Below are 20,063 nucleotides of genomic sequence, written 5' to 3' on the forward strand. Positions count from 1 at the left end.
ATAATATTTATACCAATACTATATCTTTGATTATGTCTTGTTTCAGTCCTACATTTGAGTGAAATTCATGTGACTGCAAATTCAGAAAAATGAATGAGATTCATGTTTAGTTCATCTTTTATTACAGAGGCCTGTTGAGAAACATTTGCTATCATTCTGATGGTTTTATGTAAAATATTAAATGTGAAAAGTGTAATATGAAAAAGAAATGCATGAAGAATAATAAATGCAGATTTTCAGAAATGACATTGATATTCCGGTAGTCTTGTCAGAATCTGTCTGTGAATGTTTTGCTGAATAATCTGTCAGTCATCCTGTTCAGCAGTTGTGTTCACATTTTAAAACATTAAAATTCAAGCATTCCATCACACAAGGAGACAAAGCATATGTTTACCCAGAATCTGTGACCACACAGCTTTGGCTGGGTTGAATATTAATTTCCTTTTAATATGGATCCCCAACTGGGAAACGCTCGAAACAGGGGCGAGGAGTACGAAAGGAGAAATGGAGAAATGGAAGTGAGGAAAAGTGGCGTAGGAACATGAGCTGTGGTCTACCCAAAATATGTTGGAAAGCCAACGCTTCTTTGTAATCTTCAAAAGCAGAAGAATAAATAAAAGAGAATAAAATCATCACACTCCAGCTGCACACGTGTCTCCTCCTCCCATCATGGAAGGGTCGGATTCAAACAGGGTGTCTCTTATCTCTCTGTCTCTCTCTTTCACTCTACCCTTCTCATACGTCCTCCATTTCCCTCCCTCTCGCTTTCCCTCTCTCCCTCTCTCTCTCCTTCTCTCAGAAAGTGGCTCCCTCTCCTTCCCTCTCTCTCCCTTTCCCTCTCTTCCTCCATCTCTGTCATACTCCCAGCCTCTCTCTCTACTTCTCCCCCTCTCTCTCTCCCTCTCTCTCTCTCACCCTATCACTCTCCCTCTCTCTCTCTCTCTCTCTCTCTCTCTCTCTCTCTTTCTTTCGCTCACTCGCTCTCTTTCTCTCTTGCCCTTCCCCTCTGTCATAATCACTGCTTTTTATGATCACTTTGCCCTCTCTGCCCTTTCAAGATGCAGCGTGTAATGAGGGCTCTGGAGGACAGTGTGAGTGGACTATTTAGCTATTCAGTCAAGATCAGCCGCTACTCCATCCCACGCTGTCTACCTCTCTCGTCTGCCTCGCTGTGCCGTCGCCCCTCTGCTGAGAACAGTGGCGGCTTTTCTGCACTCACAAGGTCATGCATGTGGATCCAGCCTGTGTCTGATGAATATTTGTTGGCGTGGGCTTGAACCACCCTAGACCTTGATGTGCAGTCGTTCAGTATAGGCTATATTATACTGTAAATTAACTTGCATTTCACAGTGTTTGCCGCTGCTGATGTGAACATTTGAATAATGGGATATTTATACAGCTTGCGGCTGAAATAAGGTGATTACATTGGTTGTTTTATGATGATGATGATGATGATGATGATGATGATGATGGGGTAGGTAGGAGTTACGGGAGGGATGAGGGGGGCTGGGGGGGTCGTAAACATGCTCAAATTAATTAAGAACATGAAGTACTTTATATAAACACACACACACCCACACACACACACACACACACACACACACACATATCCACTGCAAATAATACATATAAATAATACATTCATATTCATATTAATTTCATATAAAATAATACATATTGTGCATAATATGACGTCCAAAATGAAATGACCTAAAATAGACGTGGTCAAGCACAGAGATCCTTAGAAATATAAAATGCTTGTACATTCACACGTTTTTTTGTCTTTTTAACTTTATGCATATGTATTATTCAATACAATATCTGGCTCGTAGTTTATGCATATATGATAATTTTCAGAAACGTCAACGCGTTAAAGACGTATAGGCGCCACGGGTTACGAACACATGGCTCTGACGTCATTTTCACTTCCGTCCTTCGTGTCAACATGGCGGCTTCCATGATTTCTCAGGCTGCCCTAAGAGGACTGCAATTATCAAGCTCAAAACATCTTTTCCTAGACAAATTCAAGGTACTAACATGATTTAAAATATTGCGAGTTTGTCCTATACCTGTCAGTCGCGTATTCTGTTGTTCTTTTTCGTTGTCCTTGTCCTTACGTTAGTAAAACGTGTCGGCAAGCTACCTGGTAGTGTTTGACAGATCAAAGTTTATGGTGCAAGTTTGCTGGCAGAGGTGATTGCAACACGAATAAGCGAGTAGTAGTATTGTACACAATGATGTAGTATTGAGGATCTATGAGTTATATTTAATAATCAGACGTCTCGTTTTTTTTAATGTTATTGTTCATGTTGAAACATTTGTATGTTTTTAGCTTCAAACATTATCTCTGAAAAACCATTCATGCCATGTAAATCCTGACCTTGCTAACGTTAACCTCTCAACAGATTACGGTGTTGGTGATAAGCCCATAGTGTAAAGGTTGACAAAGCATTGCACTTTGATCCCAATGTTGATCTAGCGTTTATTTTATCTATTTTCTCCATGATGTTCCTGGATAGTTGAAGTAACGCTTGCATTTTTAAAAGCAATCAATGTTGCTTGCAATGGAGATGGCTAAACTATGTGGAGTATTGACAATGCAAACAAGCTGAAGCGGGCTTTTGGTTTCTCCCATGTCCTTTACCTCATCACCTCCTGTGCCTTCGGGTTAGTTTGTTAGGTCTCATTTAAACCTTTACTATGTAACTTTTGTACTGAAGATATTATTCATGCCATAGAAAACATATCTGAACTAAAACTTTTCTCAAGAATACAAAGCGTCCATTTATCGATCCATACAGGGTATTTTTCTCTAATAGTTTTGTTGTGGTCCACTTTTTTTCCTCCTCATGGGAAAATCTCAGACAACAACTGGCTTCTGAAAATGACAAAGATATAACTGTAGCTACAAGTAAGTCAAGCTACTAGAGCAGGGGTCGGCCACTGTTTGACCTTGGGGTGACTTTTATTTTTCATAAGACTTTGTTTAGTTAATACTTTACATAGATGTAGGCTTAAGTCCAAAGCACATAGCCTTCTCTGGACAGACAATAATTTAAATTATTTTCAAAATAGACTTTAGTAACCTGAAGCGAGCAAACAGAACTGCCTTGATTTGCACTGTGTGCTTTGCTCTGTTTAAAACGATATTCTACAAATATAAGGAATCCTGCTGATGCAGCTGTGTGTGTTGTAAATTGAGCGTGTTGAATTAATATACAGAATTATAATTAAACCTGCCCCCGATAGTCTACCCCTCATCAGTACACTTAGCCTAATTCAAAACCTAATAAACAAACTCAAAACAATTAACTTCACATTATCTCTCTTAACCTATTCAACATGAGAGTCGATTAATTAGACCTAATGCAAAATGTATTTTGTAATCGCAGTGATTTCAGTTTGATATTTGCGTGTCTCAAATTAAGATTGATTTCAAGTAGGGATTGAGTTTTGAGATGCCAAAAAAGTGGCTTTCTAGGAAGCAAGGCAGATGTCTAACATCAAACTGGCTAACATTAAACTGAAATCACATCAGCTACATCATTCACAATAGATAACACGGCAGCATTGATTATTAGGTTATCTATCGAAAACACAAAGGCTTATAGGTCATTAGAGCTGTACTTTATAGTTCAAGGGTCATGTGTGCGTATAGTGATTCACAGGGAACTGCTGTTTTGCTTCATTTTTGTTTGCATTTTCCCCCTCTTGTCATCCATCATTAATTTGCTGTAGTTGTTAAGAGATGCAGTATAATTGTACATTTCATTAGTTCACATTGTCAAAACTCTTTGCTAATGGTTGTCTAGCTCTAGCCTACTTGCCTACATACTCCAAGAGCTGGAGAGGTGAAAACCACAGCATATCTCTTAAGGATCTCAAATAAAGAGAGAGAGAGATGGATGGATGGATGGATGGATGGATGGATGGATGGAAATAATATAAAGGTATTTTTCATGGTCATTTTTCGTGGAAGTGTTGTGGAACCAATCCAACAATTGATGAGCAAAGCAATGGCTGACTATGTATATGACAACATAATCTGGATTAAAGTGCAATATCTTGCTAGTTGACTATGTAAGCAGAAATTGTCATGTTTTTTATTGTCTAAGATTATAAATAATATTCGGCTGCATTATTCTACATTGTCCATTGAGTAATTTCTCACAGTTTTAAGTGAGACCTACATTAGATTACATTAGATTTTTGGAGCAGGATGTAATATATACTTATTAGCTGTGCAGCTTCAGCATTGTATTTTTGGCTACTGTGAACGCACTCATGAATCTATTTTCTCAATTGACAAATTATCCATAGAACAACTGCCATTTAGTTTTGTTCTTTCTTTTGTTTCACACAATTCCATTTAGCTTGAAGCCGTGTAAAAGCCTGTTGTTGATGGTCCAGTGCTAATGCCGAGTAGGCCTTTGCATCTTTACATATGTGTCACAGTTATACTGTCATCAGAGTTAATCACTATACAATAGCATGTTGTATAGTGCTTCAAGCCTGTAGCGCCGAGTCCGGCCAGCCATGATTAAATGTGTAATACTGGTAATATTTCTTATTTTAACTTATTTGAATGTCCTTGGGCTATAAAGGAAAATTTCTGAATATTGAACGGCTGACATCCTTTATATTATTGATTATATAACTCCCGATTGTCTGAGTCAAAAGTTGACTCAGTTTAAATGATTTGCAGAAACTTTGTAATGTTTGCTGTGGTTTTATTCTTTACTCAGAGGCTGTGATGTACGCACTTATTGGTTTTATTTGTCGTGCATCCTTCAGGAACACTGTTCGAATATTGGATCACATGTTCACGATCTTCCTGACGGAACGTTCTTTCCGAGTAAAGATTGTGACGGCCCCTTACTGCCGCGGTCGCACCATACAAATGTGTTTCCATCGGCCAATTGATCTCTGCCTTATTGATTTGTTAAATTAGCTTGGACGTTTTACTCTTCAACGATGACTTGTAAGAGAAATGAGCTTGGTTGTAGAACTGGCTCTCCAGCCAGATGTCCATTTATTCCGGTAGTCGTCAGTCTCCTGAACTACTGTTCACCCTTCATCAACATGTGGGGCTCGGCGCATTCTGCAGCCGCCTGGCTGTCTGCCAGCGCTCTCAACAATTGATCGTTTTACTCAGTGTTGCATGCAATGCACGCACGCAAACACGCGCGCACACACCCTACCTGTCTTCAGTTGGTAAACTCATGCACAACTTCCAATTTCGCGTGTTATTTTTCTCTGAGACACACAAACAACATACACACACTTAGGCGTTTAAAGACTTTCTGTTGCCCTTCTTTTTTCCCCTCCATAGCTCTCTATTTTTGGGGGTCTGTTTCCCAGGTGATAAGAGTAATGATTGGGGATTCTCTCTGGTCTGTGGCACAGTATCAGAGCCCTTTGCTGATTGACAGGCAGGTATCTCCACAAAAGATTCACATCGGCTCTGGCGTCATCACAACTCTGCTGGGAATTCAATTTGCACAGATTTATCAATAACAATGGGGGGAGGGGGGAGAGGGGGCGTGCATCATGCTATTTCATACGGCCCTGCTACAGGGAAGCTCTTCAGGGCCAGAGCGTGAGACGGAGTTTCTATTTTTTTTTCTTGTTCTTCCCCCCCCTCCCACCTCCCCTTCATAAATCAAATCTCTTTCACTCTTGTCTGCTCAGTGAGATAATCCTAGGGCTGTTTTTCACTGTCACTGCATCGTGCTAAATCTGTAAACATTTGCAAACTTCTACTTTCTTTCATTTTTTTTCAGTCGACTGCAAAAGTGAGGTGCACAGTAGTGGGCCGGCAGCCACTGCCACGGCCCAGCGTGTCACGCAGGGGAGAACAGTGGGGGGAGGACAAACAGCGGCTCTGTCAGACTAACTGAATATTTTACAGGACAGGGTGGGGGGTTCTTTAGCTGGAACTTCAACCGCCGGGCGGCACCCCCATCTGTCTCCCCGTGAACACATTTACATCCCCAACCCCTGCAAGGGACACTGGGGACCGAGTTAGCTCTAACCGGATTTGAATATCTTTTCACTAAGGTTAATGGCCGTTTATGTAGCTGGTGAGGGGTGTTTAGACTTTTTCAATCATTTAAAAGAGCTGCAGTCATTAGCAAGACTTGGCAAAGTCTATAAAGTGGAATGAGTGTACAACCTCCTAGCACCTTCCTGCACTGTTGTTGTTCATCTTCATAAGGAAGAAAATCTAGTCATGCTGAATTGCGGCACAGCGAATAAATGATCATGTTATTTCAGTAGGTATATTCTTATTGTTCCAGTTTGAAAAGATGCCATAGTCAATGCCTTTTTTCTTCTTGCTAGCATCTTTTGTAACAACTTTCATTTTGATGTCTTTGCATTACGTATACCGTTGTTTTTATACATATATGTATAACAACATATTATATATGTTTACAGTGGTGGTGGAAGAGACCTCCGACACGAATAACGAACAAGCAATGATGCGTTGATCAATTGGAAGAGAAGAGCAAAGCGTTGGGGAGGGGGGGGAGAGGAGTTAAGCATATGTATTCTATAATTTTCAACAATCTTATGGTCTTCAGCATGCAGTATAAAATCTGCATACAATAAAAAAAGACTTGATTAAAAATAATCATAAGCGTTTATCTCGCAAAATATTTGACCTTCAACTAATCGGCACACGTTGGATCATAGGCCAGTATAGGTCTTATTTTAAATTGTATATAATTAGATATAAAATGCCTGACATGTGTATGTGAATGTTGTCAGAGTATGCAGTATGCTGCTGCTTCTGTTGCAGCTCTGTGGCGTTATCTCGCGTTTTGCCCTGACACCTTCAAATAAGACTCTGTCTTATTAAGTATGCTAATTAATAAAGCCCCTATCTGTGGAGACCCAACAGTTGCTGTTTTCCCTCTCTCTGCAGTCTGGGGGTGGATTAGGCTTGCCAAGGATGCAAATCTTGCCAATCTAAATCCTGGAGCCATGCTCCACTGCTCCTCACTTGAGCCCAGGCTATTAGAGACAGGTATGCCGCTCCTCTCACCTTGTCTAGTAAAGGTTTCATGCTGGAGTGTCCTACGCCCATCCTCCTTGAAATGAGTTAAGCAGCATAACTTTGAATTGTACTGGCAAGTCATAGCAGCATTTCTACATTTAGCTTCAATGCCACTGGATTTATCAGTCATCTGGTAAATGATTGATGGCTTTTATTTCACTTTCACACGAGATTGACTTTATTTTATACCTTTGCCACAATGTTTACCTTCTGGGACTTTGCCAAAGTGCTACATCAGAAAGTATAATTAATCTTGATGCCTTTCGAGGTAGAGCTGACTTCAAATGCAGCCGGTTAGTCTAGTGCTATGCTATGCTCTGGCAAAATAGTCGTCATGCTCTTTTAACCCATCACTTATAAATGGTTCAGTAAGAATTTGCAACGGGGGACGTGCACTGTATCATTATCGTTTCTCTTCATTTTGAGAGCCATTTGGGCAATGCAGAGGCTAAGGACAGAGGAGAGATGTTCTCTTGTCAACACTAAATTAGTTCATTAATTAAAGAAGACTATCAGTCTGGTTTTTATTCTGCCCTGATGGTTATTGGAATTAGCCTATTTCTGCTTCACAGCGTGTGATGCCTCTACATGGCTTAGCTTGGTTGTGATTCATACTGGCCTGTTTTTTTTACGTAACAGCCACATTAACTATGCCTCTTTGCCTTCCCTTCACCATGTGTCACCTCTAACATAGTTAACGATACAGCGCACGCATCCAAATGAACAACACTTTCTTAATGAGTTCACGCTAAGTAGCAAACTGCAACCGAATTGGATGAAAAACCTTCCAATTCCAATCAGATGGCAATGATTTTTAAAGTGGCTCTTAGATGCAGGAGTGCCTCATGCTCTACGCTCTGCTCATGCAAGTGACACGGCTTTAAATCCCCATTTAAGGGCCGCATGCAGATGGTAAGTTGTGGTCCTGAAAGAGGAAAAAATCAATTACTTGCAATTGGTGAACTGGCGATACAACTAATTTCTTTAATATTTGATAATTCCCCTCAAGGAGCATTCTGGGTAATTAACTCTGGAGCCATTTGTCGTCACTAATTGTATAGTGTCATCTCACAGGAAAAAGGTTCTCGCCATTGACTAGTAATGAGGATTTTAGACCCACTAGCACATGATTATAGCTGTTTAGTATAGTCCATTCGTTCATTCATTAAACAGAAAAAAACTTTAAAGAGAGAACTCGTTATCCACTGGCCCTGGAGTTGTGACTACCTCATTGAGTCTTGTTTGGAGTCAAAAAGCAAGAGCAAAAAATAACCCAGAATGAGTGGCAGTAAATGATAATAAATCCACAGTATAATATAATCAATATTTCAGTTCAAACAACCAACAATATTTTTTTCAGATTTACTATAATCCTTTAAAGAATTTATCGAAATCAACTCATTGAGATTTTGTTTTGCTTATGGAATGACTCTACTAATAATCGGCTAACATTGCTGACCCCTATAGGAGCCTGTGCATTCTGGCCTGTACATCTTCAACACAGCCTTTCATTACATGGGTGACGGCATCTGTATAATCATAAAATACTGTACCCAAGCACTTCATGAAATTATGACACCCTGTTTTTTGTGCAAATGACATTGATTCTTCTTGATATGACCTGTAGTATATTGATTTGGTCATACAGCAGAAGTAGAGGCTGAAGGCTCACCAACTCCTCCCTCTACTGCTCCTCCCTCTGCCAGCACACCACTGGTGTGTTGGCAGCATCGCTATTGGCTGACTATAAACCCCCTTTGAATAACATATATTTTATGGCTTGGTTATAAGGCTGATAAAGCCAGCTATGGATAGAGATGATAATACCTTCATGCCGGCCCATGCCAAAAAAGCAATGTTGTAACTTTCCTTCTGTTAATGATGGCCTGTCTGGCTCCCCTTTTACAAAAGAAACGGGTGAATCTTTGGACCCTTGTTATCAGCGCTTCCTTGTGTTTGAGCGATACATTGACAAGCATCTTGGCATCGACTAGCTGTCGTTTATGGGCCTGATTAAAGGTGATTGCCTGCTTTGCAACCTTTTCCCTCTTAGTGAAGGCTTACGACCCTAATAAATTTCCCCTGCAGCCACTACTACTACCGTGTCCTCTGGTGACTGTTCCACCTGACATTGTTCCACGTTCTCATAGTAGAAAAAGACAACTGCTTTAAATTACCCGCGGTATATCGATTCCGTCTCTCGGTTAACTAAAGGGCAAACGGCAAAAGCTATGTTTTTTTGGTCAGCCTTATAGCTTAACTTTGCAAAGCGCTAGGGTTGAACATAAACTCCCTCAGAAGACCTCCCCGCCTTGGGTGACATTGTGGGGTTCAGCTCCCAAATGAGTCTGCACAATTTTTTGTGCTTCTCTGGTCCCAATGGGGGAATGCTGCCTTGCTGGGTACCATATGGACCGGTCAGAGAGACGCCTGGGGAGCACTGGCGTTCCGCGTCCCCTCCATCACTGCATCTGTGACGAGGACTTGGCAACCTGATGCAGCTGCTGCCACAGCACCGTCTGCCCTCCGCGTGCCTTTGTGTTAGAAGGACGGTTTACTGGGAGAGCTCTGGGAGGACCTGCCCCGACCCGCTTTAACCAGTGTGCTGAGGGTTACAAACGTATAACTATTGTATTAGGTATATTATCTACAACTTCCGGTTGCTGTGTTTACATTATATAATTATCCTCATCAATTAAAATAAATGTTATTTATAATTTTGTGTTTGTAATACATTTATTTTTATTGATGATTATATTACAATAAACACTATTTCCTTCACCTTGACAAGATATTTAATTTGGTGTTATGTTCATTTTATTATGTCGGGCTCCTTCCTTCTGTCAACAAAGAAACTCAAAATGCTGGAGATCCCAGTCATGTGGTTCTTGTAATAAATAATATCAAGGTGATGTTTGCTGCCAGGCCTAAGGTGTAGAGCCCAGCAAAGAGAAGGGAGTGCTTTGATTTTACGCAACATAGCAATGCAATTTGCTCCATACAATCGAGTGCACCCTTCTGTTTCATTGTTTATATCGAAACCCTTTCAGGCCATTTTGTTTTAAGCAAATGTTCCCGCCATCTGATGCATTGTTCTCTGGTAAGGGTCGTTAATTTTAAGTTTGGTCTTTTCAGTGCAAAAGTTTATAATATGCCATATTTGCCTACAATATAAATGTAGGGCATCGTATGACGTCGCTTCTGAACACATAACACATTAATTTATATGCAAGTCAGTTCATACACGAGTAGTCCCATTATGGCCTGTTGTTATCCCTACACTCGTCAAATCAGCCGTTCTATAGGCTGTTGGTGGTGTAGGCCACTTCATTTTCCCAATGTGGAATCGTATGCCATATTGGCTATGCACTTTGTTGTCCTATGTATTATTGTCTTGTGTTTCATCATCTTTATGCCAATGCCATTGCTTGTGCCCTTACGTTGTACTTTTTCTCTGTTGGGCTTTGTAATCCTCTAAAAATTGTTGAAGATGTTGTAATGACCATGTTTTGTTTATTTTCCAAGACGATATCTGCTGATGACGCTTCTTTACTGATGTGTAGGTCAGGCTTTGGTATGCACTGATGGTCCTCAGGTCCTTTTGCAATCGCTTCAGTCAGTATTGACCTTCAGTTTAAACGCTTGCTATTGGACAGATTAAGCGAGAGAACCCGATACTACGGAGAAGTAGAATGCTTGGAAAAGGACGATCAAAGGACTTTCAGAGTTTCTAGCTCACAATCAAGACAATAGAGCACATCAATGACACTCCAAGCCCTGCCCTAAAGGATCCTTTAATATTCAATAGCATCTGAAACTTCCATGTCCTTAACTATCAAAGACTTGAGGCAAAATAAACCTTCAGCCTGTCCTGGTGGGTGTTGTTGATTTTATGGTAATGTTGACAAGACTGAGTACTGCTTCAAAATGATGGCGGGGAGATGTTAAGATTTATATTAAGAGCAGATTGATTGATAGCAATGAACTGCAATGGCATTTATTTATCTGTTTACGTTAAGAAAAAAATGGCAAAAATATTTGGCACTGAGGTTCTATGGCAAACAACAAGAAAGTAATTTAAATTTCTATCAAGTTTACATGCAGTTACACATAATTCTGTCTATATTAGAGAATGATTCAAATTTTGCCTGCAGTATCGGAACCCCCAGGCTAGGTTGAAACAACCTCATTATAATTGGCAAGGGGGAATTTATCTGCACAGTGGTCTGCATCCCGGACAAGTATACAGTGTCCAATTGCAATCAGGATGAGAAAACGGCAAACCAAAGACACTGCAAAATACACAGTCGTATTTGCCTTCAATGACCTAGCTACATTCTTCACATTAAAATGTTTGAAAATCAAGCTGTTCACATTCCTGAATGTCTCATTTGCAGATGCAAATGAGACAATTTATGAATTAATATATAGATGCTTGATGATGCATATGTCTGACTTAGATGATCCATCTTTAATTGCCGCTGACTTCACTTCTTGCCTTTTGTTGTTCATGATAATCCACTGAGGTGGTTTTGGTTTTTACGGTTTACAGGATATGAGGTCTGCCCTCACCTGCCCATAACTTCTTTTTAGTAGTGGAAAAAGGTTTCATTTAAGGATTTCCCTCCCCCCCCCCCCCCCCCCCCATTGTGTGTGTGTGTGTCTGTGTGTGTGTGTGTGTGTGTGTGGGGGGGGCTTAACTGGAGCAGTAGTTAGATTGCACTGGGCAGGGTAGTCTCCAGAGCACTGATGAAGATAATTACTGTAGAGAGATGATCTCCTGGGAGGGGAGCTCTGTCTGGATGCCGGAACGCCACCCCGGCTGCCTGGCAGACGCGCTGGCATCCGCCACTTACAGCTCTTTCACGGAGCGCAGACAGCGAGCGCTTGCCTGGTTCCGCTGCTGTCGAGGACCCGCCACCGCATGGCCGGTCCTCTGTGCCTGAAACAACCCAGAGCGACGATAGGCGTGTGAGAGCAACCATTAGCAGGGCATTCCTCAGGTTACACTTTATACTCGATAGGCAGTGGAGTGTTTTCACGCGACAGCAGTAGCTTTGAGTTGGCTTCCATTAAGCCTGTTTACGGTGTCACCTGAGTGTGCAAACAAATAGCTTCATTTTGTGTGTGATATTATTTTTGTTCCATTTTCTGGCCAAACCAAGACGATGTTGGGTTTGCCACATGCGGCTCAGACTGTGATCCCCTATATAAGCTTGCACAACTGCTCCTTTTGAAATGTTTAACGGCAAGTTGTAAGTTCTTTATTACTTTTTTAAATGGAAGAAAATTGGCTGCATACCGACAAGAAGTAAGCCATTCCAACGTAACAAAACAATAAAAAAATGATTCAAAAAGTATAGGCTGAAACGGTACAATTACGGCTTGGAGAGTGGCAGTTATCGGCAGAAGCATTGTGTTTGAAGCCCCATAAGACCTCCTCTGCAGAGCATCATTAGTCTATGGATGGTGGTGCAAAGCTGTGTAAAAGTGCCCTGGGTGCCTCCTACTCCAGTGTTGTTCGGCCCAAGGTGTCTGTGGCTGCCTGTGGGGGACCCCGCAGGCTGAGCTTCACTCCCTCCCTCAGCAGCCCCTGTTCCTATTTAAGGAAGCATCCGCATGGTCTTTAAGCTCCTTGTTACCGTTGCTTCTTCTTTGAACCCATGGCTGACCGGGGTCAGCAGGTGAGGAATGTATTCCAATTGCCACTTTGGATATATGAATATGAATGTCTATAGCTGGATAATGTGTGGATTCATGTGGATGGAGAAAAAAGGATTGTGACTGGGGAGCCTGTGATGAGTAAATGTAGTTTGAGCATATTGAAGACGGAGACATAAGCTTGTGGGTAGAACAAAGCTGTAATTGGCGGTCCACTTAACTTTAGAAAATGTGATAGTCTGTGTCTTCTGTCACTTTTCCCACAACAAATTAATTATATTTTTGTTCCTCATCTCTTGGGTTCACCATGCTGCACAGACGTGATAAATACTTATTTAGGCTAGAACCGCTCTTTATAGTCGCCTACATGACACGGGATTGGCCATCAAAGCACGTGATTCGACGAGATATGAGCATCAAGGGACCCTGGTGGTGACTCAGCTGCATGCTGGTTAAAAATACAACTTTTGCCACAAAGTTATGGTGACCTCGGCCCTGGCCAAGAGGTTAGCACACAACGGAATGGCAAAAGCAGCAACAACAACATGCACAGAATTGGAAGCAGTACGGTTATTCAAATGCAGACAACGATGACGACAAGCTTTCCCTTTTGATAATCTTTGAAATCAATAAAACATATTAGTCAAGCTGATTCCAGCTATTTGACAAAGCAGTCCAGGTACTCTGAGCAGAGGAGGTAAACACATGCCTGCCTTGCTCATTTTCATTCAATTGATAATCGTGTGGAGTTGGGAGACACGAGCAGAAGATGTGTCTTTTGTATACACTACTGAAAGGCAACTATTGTGCATGCATTCCTCCATGCTGCCGTTGATGGTTGTTCAGCTGGGGCAAAGTGGACATGAAGGAAGAGGAGAGGGGATGAGCACAGCACTGTGTGGAAGAGCTGAACAAGGACGTACACACCCACACACCTCTACCGAGACACTGTCACACTGCCATTTGTTTTCACAAAAAGAACACCTCGCAATGTGTGACAATGGTTGAGGTAGGTTATGCTTTTTATATCCGTTTGTTGCTTTTTGTTTTTCCTTACAAGCCGACAGCGCCAGGCTCTAAAGCGAGGTCAATTGGGAGTGTTTGTTTGAGCTTACGTTCACACGCGTAACGGCGTTCAAAGTAGGACACCAGACGGCTTTCGGGGCGGAGTGGATGTTGTTCAGATACAGGCATTATCATTTAAACGCCTCTCTCCTCTTTGCGAAGTCTGCATCACAATGCTTCTGCCCAGTGTTGAACACTGCTTGACTGATGCAGTAAGGGCGGATGATGTCATGTACCTTGTTCATACAACCAAATGTAACAGGATACATAATGACACATGCGAACCCGCACACCCAAACTGTATGAATAATGACCAGAGCATGGCCATCGTTAGTGCATTCAGTTATGGTAGTGAAGAGTCGAATAAGGACCATTTTGTTTCTCTATATTTCTCCTGCCAGGTTCCTAGTGAAGGCTTGTCCTGAACAGGAGGCAGAACAATGCAATCCTGCTGCAGCACAAACGGGCTCCATTTTGTTGCACAGATTGTCCACCTGCAATGCTGTGCTGCGAGTAAAAACTAACATTTCATCTACTTTTGTCTCGCTATCATATTATCACGATTCGTGCTTGTCCCCTTTTTACAAAGCCACTTGTCAAGTCTTGTAAGAAGAATTTTAGAATCCCCTCGCTCAATATTTGTTGAATAACAGCAGCAGTAGTGGTGAATAAGTGTGTGCCCATCTCCATTTTCTTCCATTGTTTTTCCACCTCATGAATGATGGAGAGGGAAAGGACTTCAAAAGAGCGGCCTTGCCAAGCTATTCGCACCACTGAGTCAGATGGCAGCTGGCACAAAAAACACACACTTGACGAATGCAAATGCAGCCACAGCTCACGTTTATCTTAGAATTTTCACTTTGTTGAGTTTTTATTAAAGGCCTTCGCAGAGTTGTAACTTGTATGATCAGTTCCTTGGTCTTGGTTTGCTTTTGAAGACGAATTCTTACATTATTCATGCATTGATACTGCGTTGGGTTGGATGAGACTAACATCCGAAACAAGGGAACTTGAACTTGCTCATGTGCCATCAAATATTCCCGCTTCTAAAATAAAAAAAAGCTTTGCGTTTATAATATCAGCGAATTAAACATCAATGCTAGCCATATTGATATGGTGAATGCAGTTTTTTGTTCAAATCATTTTGTTAACATAACATTTATAATAACTTTTTTTTTTAATGTAGCCCTATTGTTATATAAACACGATCCACAGCAACAGTCCTGTGCTATCTTGGAAACGCACACCCATGCACCGACTCTGTACTCACTTTGCTATCCCTTCAGTTATATTCAGCCCTTCTTTTAGTTTTAGTCTTTTAGCTTGCCACATGACTCGGAAAACGATTCTCTAGGTCTGCCCTTGTGACTATGACAACAGTTGAAATATTAAATTGTTTATAAAATTCTGCTTTAGGACCAGAGCATGTTTATTGGCTTGCAACATGGCAAAGTATCCAGATGGCGTTGTGAGACTGCGGAACGCTAGCCATGTAAGCAAGCCCCCCTTTTCCCCTCTGACGTCCTTTTTAAAATGCTCAGAGTAACTGCTTCATGGCGGCGGTGCACCACCCACTATAACTCTGGTGTCCTCTTGTTGGCCGAGGTCAACGGATTCCATGACGCCAAAAGCCTAGTGCTTTATTATACCGTTTATAGCCCCGAGCACGATACTCAAAACATGTTATTCACCCCTTTGCAACTTAACATCTTCTGCTGCTCAATCCTCTTCTCTTCAACAACACCCTTTTCCCGGTGAGAAAAGGCCACGCTTGTCTCATGCCCTGTGCAACGGGCGTGGCACGGCGCACGATCGCTGCCCAGGTGACGTGACTGCACGCACCTGCAGTCACGGTGATGTGTGACTGCACTCCTGAGGATAGGGCCTGTGTGGCTCTGCAGCGTTATATAAAAAGCCAATGCCTTTTTAATAGCGGTAACAGCTGGAGTTGACTGGGCTCGTGTCTGCTGACGGCACAAGCAGCTCCAGAAGCTGCGCCACATCCTGTGAGCGGAGGAAGCAGGGGAAAAGAATAGCAAAAGCGGTGGGTGTTTCTCAAGGGGCAGAGGGTGGAGGTTGTGGGGGGGTTGAGCAGGTGTTTGTTGGAATAATGTGAAAAAAGTTCTCCTCTTGAAGAGGATGAGACTTCTTCCAACCCCTCCTCTCCCATTTTCCCGCCCTTGTCTCTGCCAAGTGCATGTGCCCCAGAGTTATTGGGAGGTTCAGTGCCACAGCAAGTGTCTGCTACTGACAACCTGTGTACAAGTCACAAATTTGACTTGCCGACTCCCTAACCCCTATCCTTTTCCGCCAGTCCTTCCCTCCTCCTCCTCCTCATTCTTCCTCTTCTCCTTCGTCTCCCAGGGTTCCCGGCTGAGCTCCAGGCGATGGCTGAACCTGCAGGAGTACCAGAGCAAGAAGCTGATGGAGCAGAGTGGCGTGGCCGTCCAACGCTTCTACGTGGCCGACACGGCCTCCGAGGCTCTGGAGGCGGCCAAGAGACTGAGTGGGTGGAGAGGACACGCACGCACACACACACACATGCACGCACACTTGTAACGTGGTCATGCGTTGTACTTATGTGGACACAAGGGTGTCCTCTCTCGATGGGGCTTGGAACAAGATCGCCTGCAGATTTATTTTAGAGACTTCAAATCCATCCCTTCAGTTAATCACTTTGTAAACTTTGATTACGATCACGTACTGGTGTTATTGCCCTTTCCATGACTCTTTCCCTTGTTCTATGTCATGTTACTTTTGGCAAAATAAATGAACTGGAACTGCTGGATATATAACGTGCACATGGCTGTGGCTAATCCCACTTGAAATGGTATTCAGTTTAATCGTGTCTCAATGCCTTTGGGTGCAAACAGTCCAGTGTTTCTTGTGCTCAGTGGCCAGTGTTAATTTATCCTTTTTCAATCACACTAATTTATTTCACATCCTCGCATGTTGTTTTTCACACATTTAATGTTGTGTTCAGTGTCTGATCTTATAATTTGATTAGTAAATCCCGCCTTCACACACTTCCACACGTTAAAAGATGACGTCTTCAAGTCATATATTAACATTAATGGGAACACATTCTGTGCAATCACCACCAATGTTTACTGATTTAAACCTCCTTCTTGAATTATATTTGGTGGCTATAAATATAGAAGGGCCAAAACACAAACAAACACTGGCCTGGTTTCAGTAAGTAAAGCACATGAATCCATGGCAATGCGGAGATCCCTGGTCACTTCGTGGGCTAAGATAAAGTCCATAAGCAAACATGGGGGGGAAGAGAGAGGGAGAAAGTGAATCCATGGCCAGTGCCTCTGGGTCTGTAATCATCTGCTTATCTGCTCTCACACATGATGGGTTTCAGCCAGTATCTTTGACAGCAAGCATGTACACACAGGCTTCCCCCATGTGCCTATACTCTACTGATGCACGGATCCATCGGCCAAAGATCATTATTGGCTGATATACGTCCTAAAAGCATGATCGGCCAATCGACTTAACATTTTCTGATTGCAGAAGCTGATCGTGACTCAAAAACGATGGTGCAGAAGACACGCCGTCTTATTGTTCCGTCACTGACACGTTAATATTTTATCCTGCATTTAACATCATTCCTCTTTAATTCTCTGTTTCCCTAAATTAAGGCAGGCTAACCTCAACCGCACACAAAGCCTGTTTCATTGATCACATTAATATTCCTCTCCTCTAAGAAAGGCCTTTGCCAGCGAGGCAGTGATACGACAATCGCTCTTTTACGGCCAAAAACACAAGGTGCATTAACACAGCGGAACTGTGAGTGTAACATCCGCTCTCAAGTTTAATACATTGTTCATACTGGTAAGAGTGGTGGAGAGAAAAGAGTGAGTTAAAACAAACAAACATCTGGTAACACCAATGTGGTGGTTTTGCCAGGTCACCTGCTGTGAGAGGTTTGTATTTGTATTTTTGGTGAGCTCAGGATGATGGAGAGGTTTTCCCCCTTAGATTTCAGCCACTTGGTTCATCTGGCCGTCCGTGCAGACATGGGCGATGTGGGGGTGCTTCACACTGGTCAGGTGTGTGGGTGTGTATGTGTGGGTGGTTGTGTGAGCTGTCCAATTGATGTATGTGCGGAACTGTTATGCCGTCGTAATTCTTCAAACTACTCACATCACGTGAGTGAGTGCTGAACTTGCTGCTTTGCATCGAACAGCAGTAAAAACAAAACACAAACTTTCCCTCAATTTATTTCTCAACCCTCCCCAAAGTCAGCTTGGTCTTGATTATTCTGATGCCAGAGGTGACTCAAAAGATCTCTTTCACTTTCAAATGTCATGTCTCTCGGAAAAATCTGGAAAGTATAATTCATTTTTTTAACACAGGGTTCTGATACGTATCATCGCTGGCCTGAGCCACGGTTGACGAGTGCTAGTTAGGAGTAGGCATTGGGAGCAGATGGGTTCCTCATAGCATGCTAATGGCTCATGGAAAGTGCAGTCGATTTCACTGGGCCCACACTGAGTGAGCTAAGCGGGGGCAGGGTCTGATAAGCCTGTTTGTTTCTCTCTGTTCCCCGATGGAGGGAAACAGTGAGCGACACTGTGCCCCTGCTGTCTCTCCGAGCTAATGACCCACTTGGGCTTTTCATGAACCCAGGCTTTCTGTGCTTTTTCTTGTGCTAACGCATGCAAGTGCATTCATGGATTTGAAGGAGGGCACCTCTTGCTAAAGTGAACAGTCTCATTCAGGGGCTCTACTAGATCTAAATATGCGTGTATATTACATCTGTGTCCTCTCACCAGGTTAGTCTGACTGGGACGAGTGCATGCGTCGGGCCACTCGATAGAAGTGGTTGTAGTAGCGAAGGAATCTTCATTTATTTTTTCCGCCTGAATACTCACAGCTTGCGGTGCACAAAAGGGTGCCGTAGCACTGGCAGAGAGATGAGAGCAGAAATGTTCCGTCTTGCAATTAATTTAAGCATTTCTCAAGCAAATCGTAGGCGATGTGCGCACTTCCGTGCCGACTCGTTGCCTCACGGCACCTTGATTCAATGGTCCTCATTTGAATATTTCATGAGTCATGCATATGGATCTTGATAGCTATGTGTATCTTTATTTGTACGGAAGAGTAGAATCTGCACCTTTTTTGGATGAAGCCTCTTAATAATATATAGACTCCTTATTAAAAATGACATGCAGCATAAGTCTTTGCAAGACTGAGTTCTCTTTAGACCCGTTTTTTTTTTTTTATGTACACCTATCGGCTAACTCAAGGTGTACATATATATCTGCAAGAAGAGGAAGGAAATAACCCAGTGATCAATATAGGTTTGTTTTCTCTTGAAGCAGACGTGCACTGCTGTGCAGACGTGCACGTCGGGACGCACATGCGCCACCTGTGCCGAGCCACCGCCAATGAGAGTGTGATTATATGCTCTACTTTGTGTGTCGCCATCCGCTTGACAGATGCATCTGTTACGCAAATCTTGATGGATTCTCAGTGTGAATTCCAAATCAAAACCATATTTTGCCTCTCCCCTCCTCGCTTTGTGTCGGCTGTCTGCTCCCGGTGATTGACGAGACGGAGATGGCGAGCGTGTTGCATCAGATTCTTATCGCCACCACATGTTGACAATTGTTTGATGAATGGGTGTAACGTCTTTTTTATTTATTTATTTGGTTATTTTCCAAATTTGTAAAATATATTACCTGCTCGCCACAGAAAATGACAATGTCTCTATTTTTTTTTGCTTCGCTTTCAGTTCAATTCATTATTTTTTTCTTTTACGTTCTGCCCACGTTTTGTGATGCTGGGGTGGTGGTGGTGGTGGTTGTGGCGGTGGGGATGAGCCGACTAGCCCTGTCAGAAATAGAATGTGTTATTCTGACTGAGGCAATTTGTCTGTGCATGGAAGGAAAAGGGGGAAGAAGTTTGCTGGTTATTTTGTCATCTGAGGGTCTTCTCGCTTGGCGTCAACACAAACCAAAAAGGGACACGGATAAGCTAGGAATACATCTCTATTTATCTTTGTGCGATGTTGGGAGGCGTTCAGGACCCAGGCGTTTCACATCACCTCAAAGTTTGTTCTTATCTGTCTCTAGCTCTTGTTTCTAATTTCCATGTATACTCATAATCCTTGTTGCTCTTTCACCCCCCCCCCTCCCCCCCACAGTCTACCTGTGTCTCTTAGCCCCGATGCTACTTATTCAGCAAAGGCTGACTGCCAGAATCACAATTAACAGAGGTAGAAATCATTTCAGCGGGTTATGAATATTCAGTGTAAACAGAG

The 20,063-nt window shown here is 42.5% G+C and overlaps 1 protein-coding gene across 1 annotated transcript in view; it reads left to right on the plus strand.

Moving 5' to 3' along the window:
• Positions 1 to 1,843: 1,843 nt before the first annotated feature.
• The window catches only part of suclg2 (succinate-CoA ligase GDP-forming subunit beta), a gene marked incomplete at its 5' end in the record, with an annotated part of 67,538 nt that continues 49,318 nt past the window's right edge, over positions 1,844 to 20,063 (plus strand). Inside the window, 2 exons of the mRNA XM_079747366.1 lie at positions 1,844 to 2,029; positions 16,151 to 16,292. Coding sequence (XP_079603492.1) covers positions 1,844 to 2,029; positions 16,151 to 16,292 — 328 coding nt within the window. The remainder of the gene's footprint in view (positions 2,030 to 16,150; positions 16,293 to 20,063) is intronic.

Source organism: Pollachius pollachius (genome assembly GCF_949987615.1).
Source record: "Pollachius pollachius genome assembly, chromosome: 12".
Taxonomy (NCBI): Eukaryota; Metazoa; Chordata; class Actinopteri; order Gadiformes; family Gadidae; genus Pollachius; species Pollachius pollachius.